This window comes from Condylura cristata, unplaced genomic scaffold (assembly GCF_000260355.1).
Source record: "Condylura cristata isolate star-nosed mole 26May11 unplaced genomic scaffold, ConCri1.0 scaffold00021, whole genome shotgun sequence".
Taxonomy (NCBI): Eukaryota; Metazoa; Chordata; class Mammalia; order Eulipotyphla; family Talpidae; genus Condylura; species Condylura cristata.
The window spans coordinates 23192096-23208096 of NW_004567122.1; the positions used below are offsets into that span (position 1 = coordinate 23192096).

The 16001-nt window shown below is 35.2% G+C and overlaps 1 protein-coding gene across 1 annotated transcript in view; it reads right to left on the minus strand.

Moving 5' to 3' along the window:
* FNIP1 (folliculin interacting protein 1) overlaps nt 1–16001 on the minus strand; it is a 94107-nt gene that overhangs the window by 11872 nt on the left and 66234 nt on the right. The window contains exons 11-15 of the mRNA XM_004686691.2: nt 13725–13810; nt 7719–7865; nt 6768–6937; nt 1882–3292; nt 756–924 (exon numbers count right to left, since the gene is read on the minus strand). Of these exons, the coding sequence (XP_004686748.1) occupies nt 756–924; nt 1882–3292; nt 6768–6937; nt 7719–7865; nt 13725–13810 (1983 nt within the window). The remainder of the gene's footprint in view (nt 1–755; nt 925–1881; nt 3293–6767; nt 6938–7718; nt 7866–13724; nt 13811–16001) is intronic.

A 16001-nucleotide genomic window follows, 5' to 3' on the forward strand; every position in this document is an offset into this window, starting at 1 on the left:
ATTGAGAAAGAAATTATTTCAGAATAAATCTATAATAAAAGACTGAATTAGCAACTTTAAAATACCCTCATTCTAAAAACTGACGCCAGATGAATTCACTGGTATATTCGAGCAAACACTACAAGAAAAATAATATCAGTCTTTCAGAAACTGTTTCAGAAAATGGAGGAAAGCTTTCCAACTCATTTAATGAGCAAGTATTGTTGATATTAAAGGTAGACAGAAACATCACAACTATAAACTGACATCCCTTATGTATACAGACTCTAAAATCTACCACACAGTACTAATAAAGCAAATCCAGCAACAATAAAAAAAAAAAAACTACATTCCATGACAAAGGGTTGGTTCCACATCTGAAAGTCAGTGAATATAATATAACACATTATCAATTTAAAGAACCACGTAATCATTTTAACAAACACAGAAAAGTACATGAGAAAATCCTATATCCATTTATGATTTAAAGAATGAAACTCAAAAAACTAGGAATTCTCCACATCTGGTAACAGGGATTTACAAGAATCCAACAAGTACCACCATACTTAATAATAAAAGACTCAGCATGATCGGGGAAGAAGACAAGGATGTTCACTGCTAGCACTTCTATGCAACTATGTACTGAAAGTACTGGCCTGTATCATCAAAAGAAATAAAAGGTATCCAGACTGGAGAGAAAGATGTTACCAAAAATATATATCAGTCCTGTTGATTAAAAGATCTGTGATCCATAAATTCAAGTAAAGATCACTCACCTGCACAGCATGAGATAAATCTGATACTAGACATTGACGGAGCCTTTCATCACTCCCAACTCCTTGAAGAACAAAGTCAGGCACATAAGATGAGCAGTAGCCACCCAACAAGGACCTTCCAAAGTTGGCAATGTTTGGCTGAACGGCACTCACTTCAATTAATTTTGATCTGGAAGAAAGTTCCCCAAAGAAGGTATACTTAGTTAGTATTAAACATCTTTAACTAAGAAGGTATTGTTAGACAATTAATCCACATTTCTAGTATATTCCTTTTCTACAAAATATATTGAGAGTAAAATCATCCTAAAATAAAAATTGGCTCAAGTACTCAATCAGATAACAATGCTCCATTCTATCAAGAGTAGAGGATCTGATGAGATACCTCCAAATAAGGTGAACATAAATCTTTCATGATAGACTTTAGGAATGCTGTCCCTTGTGTTTACAACACTTTCTTAATACAGCCTATTATAAAAGCCATCATCAAAAAACAAATTGAAAGCTTATTTTATAAAATTTCTCAAGTATGAATCTTCCCCATTAATAAAGTATGCATTTCCTAATTTCACCTTAATCTTGATCAAATATATTTAATTTTTTTGGGTTTTTTTATTATAATCTTTTGTTTTTTCATTATTTTGTGCCTTTTTCCATCTCAGTTGTAATCCCCATATACTTCCCATCACCAATTCATCCATGTGCCATCACCATAGTCCTGTGCTAATCTTGATCAAATATATTTCTAACAGTCATTTCCTATCTTCTCAGTGATTATCTCTCCCAAGTTGTCAAGCTCAGCACAGATTCTTTTTGAGAGCTTATTTCACTCTTAAGTCCTTCTGGGGAGCATAATACATCCTAAAGATCTTGCAATCTCCTAAGAGTAAAGAATCCCCAAAATACCAACATGATTTTTCTTTAATGCCTTCACAAAGCCCTTCTGGTCTGCCCTTTTGGCTTAGCCTTTAACCTTTCCTGTGAATACGAGTGCACAATAATAAAAGAATTTTTCTGGGATAATAAACATTATTAACACCAAGAAAGTATGAGACTTTTAGGTCTGTTACTGCCATCTTCAGGGGTCAGTTAAAGAATGGTACATATTTAGATAAAACCTTGTACTTACCCAGGAAAAGGTATCTCATCTTCTTCTGCCCAATCTTCTTGGTCTCCTCCATAATAACTGCTCACTTGTCTAGTTATATCATGACCTATATCTTCACTTTCACTATCCCCAAGGGCACTATCTGAACTTTCGTTTCTTGGAATGTCCCATTCACTCCCTACAACAACTTTTTTCTCTGAACTCTCTTTATCCCCATGGGGGACAAGAATAGAGAGTGTATCTCTTTGGTCCTGCTGAGGAAAGCAGGTTTTACATGAATCTTGGTTAACTGTTTCTACACACTTACAAAATTCATTGTTTTGTTTGGTATTTTTTATATATAATCTTTTTGAAAATTCTAACATACAGCAATGCTCTTTACTGTCTGTACCTATTTTAACTGGAATATCATCAATAGTCCTGGTTTCAATGGAATCGTCATTAAAATATTCATCAAATAAGCTTATGTTTTCTGAGTCTGAGGGATTCCAACAAGGATGTTCACAGGATTCTCCAGAAACCATGTTTGGTGTATCAGATTCACCAGATTGGTCCTGAGTTGTTTGTTTGGTTTCTTGATGCTGATCAGCAGCCACTCTTTCTTCCATCAGTGGTTTGGTGTGATGCTTTGTGATCTGCGCCACCACTGCCTGACTACGCAGTTCAGTATCTGAGTCAGGTGACATAGAATCCCCAATCAGGAAAGTAACCTTTGCCTGGGTTGCCTCACAAGAAAATGCAGCAGTCATAAGGTGATCCTTATCAGGTGGCTTTTTTTCCACAACTGCTCCTGTGGATCTCAACACTTTGCCGGCATGATTATCTGAATCCAGCAATTCTTCACTCTGCCATGTTTCTTCTGCTAGCTCTAATCCTGACTTTGACAATGCACATTTGTCTATGGGAGCAGATCCTGTCTCTAACTTGGTGTCAAGGCAGGTTCTTAATTTATCTCCATACTGTTTAACATCAGCAGCATTTTCTTTCTGACAGTCAGCAGGAGGAATCATTCGACACTCATCTGAAATTCCTAGCAGTTCCTTAGAGTTATTTTGAGTATCTTCTCTCTGTTGTGATATATTCTCTGTATTTTGCCCAAGAAGTGGATGGCTGCAATATTTACAGTTACAATTAGTAGTCCTTGTTTCTTCTGATTCTTTAAAGAGCAAACTGCTTTTGTTCCTGTGCATTGTAATAAGCACATATTCAGATTCTTCTATTTCACCTTTCTCTAAAGTGGTAGTAATTACTGTGCCTGGCATAACAATGGCTTCATCTTCTCCATTTTCTAAAAGATGGGTTTCTTGAAGTTCAGAGCATCTTATGAAGTAAGTAAGAAAATAAAGTAGTCTCTGGACCATGTCTGGTCGTTTACCAACTATCACAGTCCTCGCTAACCGCACAGGAGAGCCAATAGCACCATATAAATCCCCTGCAATGGAAAAATAAGTTAACAGATAGACTAACTCAATCAACTAAGCACACTGTTTTCAATAATCAGAAACCCTCTCTTATATCAGAGGTAGCTCATGTTTTGCTCTCAGTTATTTAATAGATAAGTGACTATTTAGGATGATGTGGATGGTCTCATTCAAAGTAAAAGGTGAACGGAGTTTTCTAGCTTTCTCCTTAGGCAGCTTCCATTGTTCTGAAAGCTCAAAGAGTCAGTTCTAAAAGTTACATTTCCAAGAGTATTCTCTGTGCCTGGCCCTGGAAGAGCACTTCATGGAGCTGGAAAGGTAGAGTCTGAAGTACTACATGCAAAAGAATTATGTAGCTAGTCCAATGAAGATAAAGCACAATATCTGCAGGGAGGGGTGGCCAGAAGGAATGCAGCAGAGCTGAAGGAGTCACATTATATATGTCACTTTTCTTGCTTTAAATCATATCCCTAAACCTTAACTGCTGCTGTGCTATCCAAGCCCCCACATTAGTGCCCATTTTCCTTTCCATTTTCTAAAGAATTGGCTAATGGAGGTAGACCAGAAAGGAAAAGAATAGTGAGGCCCATCCTGACTAAGAGAAAAAAAAAAGACAACATATGTAGCCATGGTTCATTTTCACTTTTGTGACCATACTAGACTTAAATTTCATTAAAAGAGAGGAGAGGAGAACTCAGGAGTTACCAATCCCATTTCTATGTTTATGCTATATAGCTCAAGCTAAACCAGTAAATGAACAAGTGCCAAGTACATTTTAAAATGGAATATTTAAAGCCATTCACTTAAATTTAATTCCATTTCTGCTATTTGTCAATATATAATTTTAAAAACCTCTTTTTATTTTACCTCCAACCCCACTTTTAAAGGAACAAATATAAATTAGTTTCAAATAAATATATGCTGTAGATAATACTAAGATAAAATTTCCTCCTGTAGCTAAGACATTGTCTGTAATACTAATATACCATTGTTCAAATTACTCCCATAATTCCCACTAATTATCAAATAAACTGAAACTGCTTTGACATGTCAAATGACACTTTCATGGCTGGTCTGACTTTACCTTTACAGACTACTTATAGTTATTCTTTTTCACCTTTATTCTCACAAAGTCCCACTTAAAAGTGGACTACCTAAACTGGACCACTGAATACATTCAGGACTTTCAACACACTCATCTCTTTACTTGCACTATATAGTTTCCCTTCTCTCTATTTCTCTCTGTCAGCTGAAAGTTTTCCAACCAAACATCCTCCCTTGTGCAAAAGTAAGCTTCATTTATTCAGGTACCTCTAAATTTCATTTGTCTCATACTTCCTCTTTAAAATATGATTACTGCCCACATATATGTAAACAACAATATTAAGCTGTCAGCTTCTTGGGGGAAAAGGAATAGATACTATTCATCTTTATAGCCTCTAATGTTCTTTGTACAGACTTGAGATATTCTGCACTCAATAAGCAAGTGTAGAACTGAAATGTTCAAATAAAAAATATCACTGAATTACTTCATTTAAACAAATGCATAGTAATACTATTATAATGAAATGCTACTCAGAATTTTAAATAAATTATTGATATATACAACATAGGTAAACTGCAAAAAAATGATGTTGAATAATGCTGAATGAAGCAGGTCAAGCTTTAAAAAATAAAGCATGTACTCTATGATTATACTTATACAAGTTCTAGAACATGTCAACTAATCTGTAGTGACAGGAAAAAAATGGATGTCAACTAATCTATAGTGACAGAAAAAAAAATGGAGAAAGTAAAAGGTAGGGTGAGGTAAGCAGGAGGGTCAAATTATAAGAGGACATGAGAAAACTTTGGAAATGATGGTTATGTTCACTATCTTGACTATATACAAAATAGGTGAACTGCAAAAAAATGTATACTTTGGCTAATGTGTAACTGTTGAGTTATTTTATAGCATGTATATGTATACTTAAAGATATGTATACTTTGGGGCTCCCTGGTAGCATAGGGGTTAAGTCTTAGCATATCATGCTATCATTGCTGCAGCCCGAGTTTGATCCCCAGACAGTGAACTAGCCCACATATGATGCAGCAGACCTCTCCTGTCTCTCTGCAGCAGTGTATTTCAGTAGATCCACTGTTCTGCTTCCTGTTCTATCTCTGGTGAATCCTCTCAACCCCAACCCCAGCACTTCTGGCCTACACTCCAGCTCTTCTATGCATAAATAAATGAACCTTAAAAAAAAATGGTATGTATACTTTGCCATATACATTAAATCTTAGCAAATTCTATGTTTTATATATGTGTTTGCTGAATGCCAACTATTAATTAAATAAAGGGGGGGGAGGAGGAAGGAAAGGATAGAAGACAACTGGAAGAAAAAGGGGAGGCTACATAGATAAGCTATATTACCATATGCCTGGCAAGTTAAATCATTAGCACAACCTAAGGGTTTTGTACTCTACCCAAATTACCAAAATGTGCTTATCTTACTCCACTTCCCCATCATTGAATAGCAAGTGAGTAAGAGCAGAAAACAGCAGCTACATTTACCAGCTGTCATCCTAAGCACTTTACATGTATTGTCTCATTTAATTTTCATAAATTTTGAAGTATGTACTATCATTATACCCACTTTATAAATTAAAAAATGGTGATTTCATAGCCTGTTTTTTTTAAATAATATAATAGTTTATTTTTACATCATTTTGTGCCCTTTTCATCTCAATTGTAATGCCCGTGGGCTTCCCATCACCAAATCACCAGTGTGTCATCACCATAGTCCAGTGCACTTCCTTCCCCCCACTGTTTTTGATCCCAGTCCCCATCCCACCCCCATAAAATGTCTCTGGTACATAGTTGTTCATTAATTATTATTATTTTCTTTCCTGGTCCTTTATACTCATGCTATGAGTCAAACGATCCCGTATTTTTCCTTTTCTTTCTGGCTTATTTCACTAAGCATGTTCTTTTCCAGCTCCATCCATGTTCATTGCCTGTGCTTTTTAAGCATCATGCTACAATGCCTTTCTAATGACTGTCAACTCATCAACAATACTCTCTGTCCTCTGTTACCCATTTATTCAGTAAGGACTAGCTTTAAGGAAGTATTTTACATAATCGCTCAACAGACAAAAAGTAGAACAGAAATCTCAAGGACAACTTCTCATTTAATCATACTTCTTCTACCACAGGTGAATGCTGATTCTTTCGAGGCAAAGAAAATACCCTGGAGATCCTATAGTTGCTAATAGGTCCAGTCAACATCCCATTCTTGCTCCAGCAGGAGTGCTATACAAGGAATGGTATCAGGCATAAGATTGGTACAGGACAATTTAGCAGACACAAAAGAACAAATAAAATGATCTTGTAAAATGGAAGTGATAAGAGCATTCTCTTTCTTTTTGTTTTTGCTATAAAATAACTCAACAGTTACACATAAGCCCACATGTACTGAATAAAATGAGGGTTTTCAGACTACCTACCCAGTTGTGCCCAAAGTGGATTATATGGATGAGTCTTCGCCAACATGTCCACACTCTGAGAGGAATGTTTCTCTAAAAATATTTTTATAGGTGGTTGTCCATTTGGCATGACTGTTGGAACCCAGGCAAGATGATTCGTGAGAACTGCAGTAATAAGTGCTGGCAAGAATCTGAAAACAAAATGTATCCAATCAGATTCCAACCTGCCTTCACAAAACTTAGGGCAATAATGCAGTGACAGAAGAAAGTAAAAATTACATATTCTCATGTGGCCAAATGGCATTAAAAAAAGCACCCCAATGAAAATAGACATTAATTCATTTTGACAGGAGTTTAAAGAAAATTCTTAAAGACAGCATTCACCAGGGGCTATTTTCTGATTATAATTACAAAAGGAAAATGCTATTTCACATCTGAAAAATTATGGATTTTTTAAAAGTGTCTAATATACAGCTTATTAATGAATCAACTATTGGGTCTATATATCTCCAAATTACTTATTAAGAAAATAATGGAAAGTAAATATTACATAAATTATGGGAGAGAAGAAAAACACCTAAATTATTCATAAGAATTCTAGGAATGTAATGACAGTTTTAGAAGAAAGAAATACGGTAAAATATATTTGGAATGTATCACTGGAATTCTGCAATTTTCTTAAATAAGGGTTTTACTTCTTTTCTATGGAATGAAACTATGTAAATGGATACAGTTTCTAGAAAAAGATAAGATTCAAAGAATTCTGTTAAATGTTTACTGTTCCTCATTCAGATAAACTGTGATCTTCTTCCACAACGTATCTTATGTTTTAGAATTGTTTTATGAGTAAAATGAAATAACTTCAGAAAAATGGTTAATTCTTTCCCTCTTGTGATAGAGTTTGATCACAATAAAGACACCTAATTATATAGTAAATAATAGCTAACATAGTTTAAATAGAGTATGCCATACTGATTTTTTGAAGCATTTTCCATTAAAAAAGTGAACTCCTTCATGAAACGATGGCAAAGCTGGTTCTTTTCTGGAGTCCCAGACATCATTGTAAGCCAGACAGGCTCTCCAATTCGTGGCATTGTATATAGATTACAAATTGTTGTTCTAAAAGAGGAAAACATATTGTGAAATTAATAATTTCCAGAAATACATACACTTAAAAGTTCATGTCACCAGTTTGACTTATACCTCGGTTATTAAAGCTTTTTTTTTTTTTAATTGAGGTAACATTGGTTTATAGCACAGTGTATGATTCAGGGAAAGGTTCACACCTCCTCAGATGCACCTCAGCACAACCCCCCCACCACCAAGCACCCATATCCCTTCTGTCACTTAATAGTAGGCCCCTCTCTACACTTTGTCTTCACACTCAGGTCTCTCTATCTAGTAGACTCAATTCTACACTCATATTTCTAAGCTTTGTTTTGTTTAGTTTTGTCCATTCCTTTGTTTTGTTCTCTCTGTATTTCACATATAACTGAAATTGTACAGTGTTTTATCCCTCTCCCCCTGGCTTATTTCACTTAGCCTGACCCCCTCCAATTCCATCCATGTCACCCAAAAGTTCATCTTTTTCTGTTTTTTATTTTATAGTGACTGGTATTCCACTGTAGATATGTAGATATTCCACACCTCTTCTTTGAGAGGAGACAGTGAATCAAGTCTTTCTTTCCCTGTTATCAGCCTTATACCAGAGAAAATGTTCTGTATGTTAACTCCAATATATTGGTGGTGGCACTGGCTCTGCCCCCAATGACTGTGTGACTCAGATAAGTTATTTCCCTATGCAAGTTATCAGTTTCCTCTACATGTAATATTAAAATATAGGGCTATATTGTGTTCAAAAGCCCTTTCCAGCATTGTATTTCTAAGGTTTATGCCACATGTACTTAAATATAATACATATAAACAAAAACAGAAAATATCCTAAATAAGGTAATAGCTTATCCACATATCTATTCATAACAATAGTTGACAGGGGCCTCCTTGGTGGCACAAAGGATTAAAGTACAGCACTATGAAGCTATCCATAGTCACTGCAGCATGAGTTCAATCCCTGGCCAGGAAGGACCTCCCCTCAGCAGTGTATTTCAGTCATTTTATCTGTTCAGTTTCCCAGTCTCCGGTGACTCCTCTCACCACACACCTCTGATCTGTACCCCAGTTCTCGTATGCATAAATAAGTCTTTAAAAAAACCACACAACAATAGTGCATAAATAAGTCTTTAAAAAAAACCACACAACAATAGTTTATTGGCTTCATTTTGTTGCTTATGCTGATACTCTTCAGTAAAGTTCTAAAGGACAGTGAGGATACTATACCAGCATGCTATATCTTATGATACTCAACTGTCTGTAGTTTTTCTTGAATCAACACAAGTGTTGGTTAGTCCATAGGAAAGTGTTTTCTGGTGTCTTTTCATTTATATAGACAATATCAAGTTCCATGGCTTGTACTCTACTCTCTTCCAAAGAGTTCAAAGGGTACTTTAAAAATGGTAATTCTTTTTTTTTATATTAGTATCTATATATTGCTCATCTATAAACTGAAGCAAATTTACCCTACCCAAGTCCTTGATTCACTCACAAGACTAAGTAATTACTGCAAAATTGAGACTTAAAAACTAGTCAGTCAGCCCTCCCTGGTGGCGCAGCGGGTTGAAGCACAGCACTGAGAAGCTAAAGCCACTTCAGCGTGAGTTCGATTCCTGCCTGCCCTGGAGGTGACCACATGGCGTGGCAGACCTCTCCTGGCCCGCCCGCTGCTCCCCTCAGCGGTGTGCTTCGTCGATCTGCCTGTTCTGCTCCCCACTCTGGTGAATCCTCTCACCCTCCGCATCTCTGGCCTGTACCCCAGTTCTGTATGAATAAATAAGTAAATCTTTAAAAAAAAAAAAAAAAAAAAAACTACAGTCACTCAGAAGCTGCAGAATAGCATCCTACTTTCTACTTCCCATAACAGTAGTAGAACCATATGACTAAGATCATTAGCTTTTTATGCTATATACAATGATCTCAGAGTATACTTCTCACTATATATAACTATATGTTATCATTACCAACCTAGAATAATGGTATTTTCTTTTCCCCCAATGATTATGTTCCTTTCAACAGTAAGAAGTACAAGTGTTTTCAGTCATCTGACCCTTTACTTTTCCTAGGCTGTTCTTGGAGAATGAAAGATTCTTTTAGTAGAAAGGAAACTGTGAAACAGCTTTAAACATGATTTAGTCTTTGATATGCATGATGTCTAAGTAAAAATCCAAAGTTGCTAGCCAGCAACTAAATAAACATGCTTCCTGCTTTTCCAGGTTTCAGGGATTCCACATACATACAAAACATTTCCTTCCTCTTCTCGATTACTCAAAACTCATCAATCCTTTAGTCTCATATAATCACAAACTTTATAAAGTATCTGCTAATTTTTAATGTTTATTTAACTTTAAAATTAAATATAACAGATTCTCATTAGCTTACTACAATATTCTATAAACTCAACATAAACACCAGTCACTGCTCCTGTGGAAATACTGGGCTAGGTTCCTGAGAGCCTCTGGTCACAACATTTTCTTCATCCCATCAATTACATAATCCTGTTTTATGTGGGTTTCTCTTTAAAGATATCTTAATATACTGTTGACTCATTAACACTGAATTCACAGCCAGCAGCAGTTATGACTCATATCTGACTAAAGTTTACTTAACATGTATTTTCTCTGAAAGGCACATCACAATTAATCTTGCACTTAAGAACATTGGACAGCATTTAAGCACTGTGCTTGGAGGCCATTTTTAATTGGAGAATCACTGATGAAAAACATAAAAATGCTATTAAAACGTGGCAAAAAACATATGTCAAAAAGGACACGATATAGAATGAGAACTCAAACAAGAAGGCAGAGCATTGCCTCATCTAGGAATGTGTGTATCAGGTCACTCAAGTTTACACTGACTAATGCATGTCCACAAATGATTATAAAAGCACTGCCAGTGTATTTTCAGATTATAAATAAATTTAACAAGTAGGTGAATTCCTGAGCATAGAATTGATAAATGATGAAAATCAACTGTACAATTAAAGCACTTCCACAGATGGATCACTTAGTAAGAAAATTAAAAGTGTTTATAAAGTCTTTCTAAATAAACATATTCCACCTACATGAACTTTCAAATTTGTACATTAACTCTAGTAAAATAAACTAATACAAAAAGGAAAGTAAACACTTATGAAATGCATTGTCAATGATCTTATAACTCAAGTATGTTGTAAATTCAAAGCAACATTAAATTGAGGTAGCATATCTGATTCAGAGGAACAGGTTCACACTTCAGGTGTAATTCACCAGACCCCACCTACCCAGAACATCCATATTCTTTTATCCGAAAGCTTTGGGTTCCCTTCTTACTTTGTTCCCATTCAAATCTCTTTTCCCCTCTCTAATGACTTCAATTCTGCAGCCATTTCTAAACTTTGTTTTAGATCTGTCAGTACCATTGTTTTGTTTTTCTTTCCTTTTTAAAAGAGATTTATTTCTTTCTGCATATAGAATTGGGGTACAGGCCAGATGTGCAGGGGCAGTGAGAGGATTCACCACAGAAAGAGTGGGGAGTAGAACAGGCCAACTGACGAAGTACACTGCTGAGAGGAGCAGCAGGCGAGACGAAGTCACAAAGCGAGACAGGCACTATGTGGGTCACCTCCCTAGGTGAGGATCAAACTTGTGCTGAGGCTGCCACAGCTTGCTTTCTAGTACTGTGCTTTAATCTACTGTGTCATTAATCAGGGCCCTGTTTTAATATTTCTATAGTCCACACGATTGAGAACAATCTTCAAATTCTAAAGCTGGGCCATTTATTTTATCCAACACCATAGGAATTAAGTCGTAGGTATTTGATTCAAACTATTTTTAAATAAAAATGTTGTTTATAAACTTAAAGCAAGATCATTATTCTACTAGGAATGAGTTTTACTATTTATTATTCTCTTGTCACCTCACTTGGATATATGATAACAGTGTTTCCTGAGAGTTCAAATAGAGACTCTTGGCCTTTCGCCATCAAGTTTGTGACTGCATTAAACAACCAGTCAATCTAGTAATGTAAGTAACAGCTCTAAGTACAAGGGCAAAGAGTCACTGTCAACAAAACAAAGACATACTACTGAATGGGGAAAAATGTTTGCTTACCATATATACAACAAGGGGATAATATACAAGAGCTACAAAGAATTCATTCATACAACTAAATAAAAAGAAAACAACCCAATCAAATGAAAAGAGAACTATGTAGACATTTCCTCATAAAAAATATACAGATGGTCACCAGGCACATAATTAATTCTTGGTGACTGAGTATGAATTAGCCTTATATGATAAAAATTCTTGGAGAGACCCCCATCTTCTCATACAGAACCAACAGACTCCACAGTGAAGATCAAAGAAACACCCATTTCGTGTTTTGGACAAGAGAAATGTAACAGTTTTTAAGTATGAACCACATTCTCCAAACAAAGGCCAGCCCTCCAAGGAAACTTCTTTATCAGAGTCTTCTCTAACTTGAGAAAGGGGTAATTAGCTAAATTCAATCCCCACTAGACTTTCTGGGCTCATTTACGAGAAGGAAATGTGGGCCTGCTAGAATTATGCAGCCTGTTCAGCCACCATTATTGTTACCTGCAGTTCTGCATTCCTCCACAAAGGTCAGAACTGCCTTCAGGAACCGGTCAGTCAGTCATAGGAGCCAAATCTGACAAGGTGCCTTTCAAATCAATCAAGAGCAAAAAGCTTGATAACTCTGGGAAGGCTATGCATCATGAGGCAGAGGTTATGACCACAAGTACCTGGGGTGCTGACGACCAATGTATGACAAGGGACCCCAGAAGCTGATCAATGGAATGCCTTTTTGATAAGATTAGAACTATGCTGTGGGTCTGGGGTATGATTTCAATTTCAACACTTAATCATCAAGCAGATAAAAATTATCTGGTCAGTAGACTCATGTCCCCTGAAACCCTAGATGACAAAAACATATTCTTTAGTTTCACCCATCTTTTTCTACTTGTCCTCCTGCCCCACGTAATTGATGCTGTATGATTATCCTATCAATAAAAAAGCTAGGATCTTGCTTGTTCAGCAGTGTCCTGCATAGTGCAGCCTACCCCACAACTCCCACTTGCCAGTGTGGTATTGCCAACACAACAAGGGAAAAAAAAAAGCTGTGATACATCTCTGAAGATGAAAATGTAAAAACTCAAAAGTCACCAAAAAGACCCAACATTTAATCCTAATATTATGTAACTTCTCCCTCTCCCCAATAGCTTAATATCGTATTCTTTATTACCTCCAGTAAGGTAATAATGGGTTACAAGTGAAACCTACAGGACAAAATCAGTTTAAAAGGAATTTTTAGGAAATACAAAGGGAAAAAAAAGATAAAAAGAAAAACAAACAAATATGGATACTATGGGAAAGTAAAGCTTACAGATATAGCACTATGGTACAGCTATGGCAAATATTAAACACTGCCTAAATTCTAATCAAATTGATAATTAAACTCATAGGACAATACTCAGTTCCTATGTCCTAATACATTATGTCCAGCTTTCAACAAAAAATTACAAGATATACTAAGTGTCAACAAACATATCTAAGTGTGCATGAGAAAATAAAGCACATTTCTGTTGGCTCAAAATAACTTCTCTGGTGACACCCTTATCTAGTACTTGAATAGTAACACACTACTGTAAGTTCCCAACTGTGCTTGAATCCAAATGCATTTAATAGTTAATAACATTTGATAGTTAATAACATAGGAGCCAAAGGCCACTGAATTATACCCTTCCTTGCCTATGGCAAAAAATATAATTTAATTAAAACTTATTAGTATAAGTTAAAACAAAGAAACAAATTTTCCAGTGTACACCAGTAAACAACTCTATATTATGGAATGTTTAAGAATATGTACCTGAATTCATTTAGAGCATCAACTATCCGATTATATGCCAAACTTCTCTGACTGGCATCAGCTGATCTCCGGCTCATTTTCATAGCCTTAAAAGCAATCAAGTAATTAATTCTTATATGCATCTTAAGAAAAATACCAAAAAAAAAAAAAAAAGTGAAAGACAAGAAGTCCATTATTTCCACAAAACACTCTACCACCACTTTTATTCAACCACCTTTCTTATGTAAGAAAGGCATGCACACATATGTACAGTGATTTTCTTTTTTGCACCTTTGTTTGTTGATGACTAATAAATTCAAAATGTTCAAATGTTAAATATCTTATTGTAAATGTCAAACCACAGAATTGTCAATACACAAAGAAATTGATGTTGACAGCTTCTTGGTCATATAAAACTATTTTTTCTCCCAAACAAAATACAGAGATAGTAACAATGGCTCATGGTTTCCACTAACATTTTACAGACACCAGCCCTGTTAAATAAACCTTCCTAAATCTAAAACAAAAAATATTACTGAAGGATACTATAAGTTACTATCAGAAATATTTGCTTTCTTAAAAACTTATGTAGCCAAAATTGAGAAGCCTTCTTTTAGTAGACAAAAAACAGGATAAGTAAAGAATACAGTACCATCAATAAAACTGTTGCTTGGCTGGGGGAAGGGGTGATGATAAGGATGTGGATGTCAAAAAGGACTTTGTAATATTTTTATACTTTTGCCCAAGAAAATGTAATTCTGGATTACTTATACAAAATTACAAACTTGATTTCTGAAACTTTTGACTTGTACCTAAGGCTAAACATCAAGTTCCTGTATATTCAAAAACTTCATTGTTTGCAAAGTGAAACCTACAGTTTTTAAAAACTGTTGACAGATTCCCCATTTATTAAAGAAAGGAATATTCTTTAGCTAAAATTGAACAGTATCCTTCCTTAATTTTATCAGCAATAACATACTTAAGTTAATAAAAACCTCAAAAGGTGACCCAGTCTTCAAAATAACTGTCCAATGCCAGAAATTTTTAGCTTTTCATTTTAAAAAAATGAACAGATTGAAAACTGATTATAGAAGATCACGTCTTTGATGTTATCCAGTGATTATATTCTATCATTAAGTGACAAGTATAGAACTTATAAAATTAAGTTCCACTCATTTATATAAAGTATTCACTCATTCAAGCTTTACCTTTCACCTTTAAAAAGAAATGAGATGTTAAACTTGAATAAATATACAGACAACTATAAGCACTGCAATATATATTTCAGGTTACAGAATGACCACAGCATTAAAGCAACAAAATGTAATCATTAATGAATATTTCTATTTAAACATTAAAAGCTTGAAACACTTTTCCTAGTAACTCAAGATGTCAGGTCAGCTAGTGGACTGATTTCAATAAAGAGAGACAAGAATCAACAGATGAAAATGTCAATAGTGTCCAGCTACTGAAAAAGTGGAAATTATTTTTAATCATTTAATAAAAGTATAGCTGGGCACCTGTCTTTTCAAAGATTTAATGTATGTAATTAATACCAGTATCTTCTCTAGAAGAAAATAATCTTCAGTCACTACCAAGTTACAAAAATGCATCCTGTTTCCAGGCCATTAGAATTGATCTTCCTATCTCCAGTCTCTTATTTTAATCTCTTTCAAACATTTTGACAACTAAAATCTAAAGCAAAGTCAAAACTGCTGGCAAACATTCTAGATTCTTTGTGATCTGGCACCCATTAATTCTGCCATACCACTAACTACTCCCCTTTGTACCCTATTCCTTCTGCACATTGTCACAGGAATTAATTTTAGTAATAGCCACTGACTCTATTTTCTTTTAGGAATCTCTTTAAAAAATTATGTGGAAAATGAACCAAGATGTTAACTAAAGTATAGTTAAAATTGTGAAAAGGTTGAAATGGCCTAATATAAAAAATGTTACTTAACTTGAACAAAACATTTAAGTAACATTTACAATGACATGAGAAATGCATGTGATAAAATGATGAGTTTTTAAGAACTCACATGAGATTAAAACAAAATGCTCATAGCACAATCTCCATGAAGTAAAAGTACAATGCAGAAAAAGTATGGATATGAGTACAAAACGTTGGTGAATTATGTCTGTGTGGCAAGGATATCAATTTTTCTTGATATTCTGTTATATCCAATTTTCAGCTTTAAGTTTAAAAAATCCGGCCCTCCCTGGTGGCGCAGCGGGTTAAAGCACAGCACTGAGAATCTAAAGCCGCTTCCGCATGAGTTCGATTCCCGCCTGCCC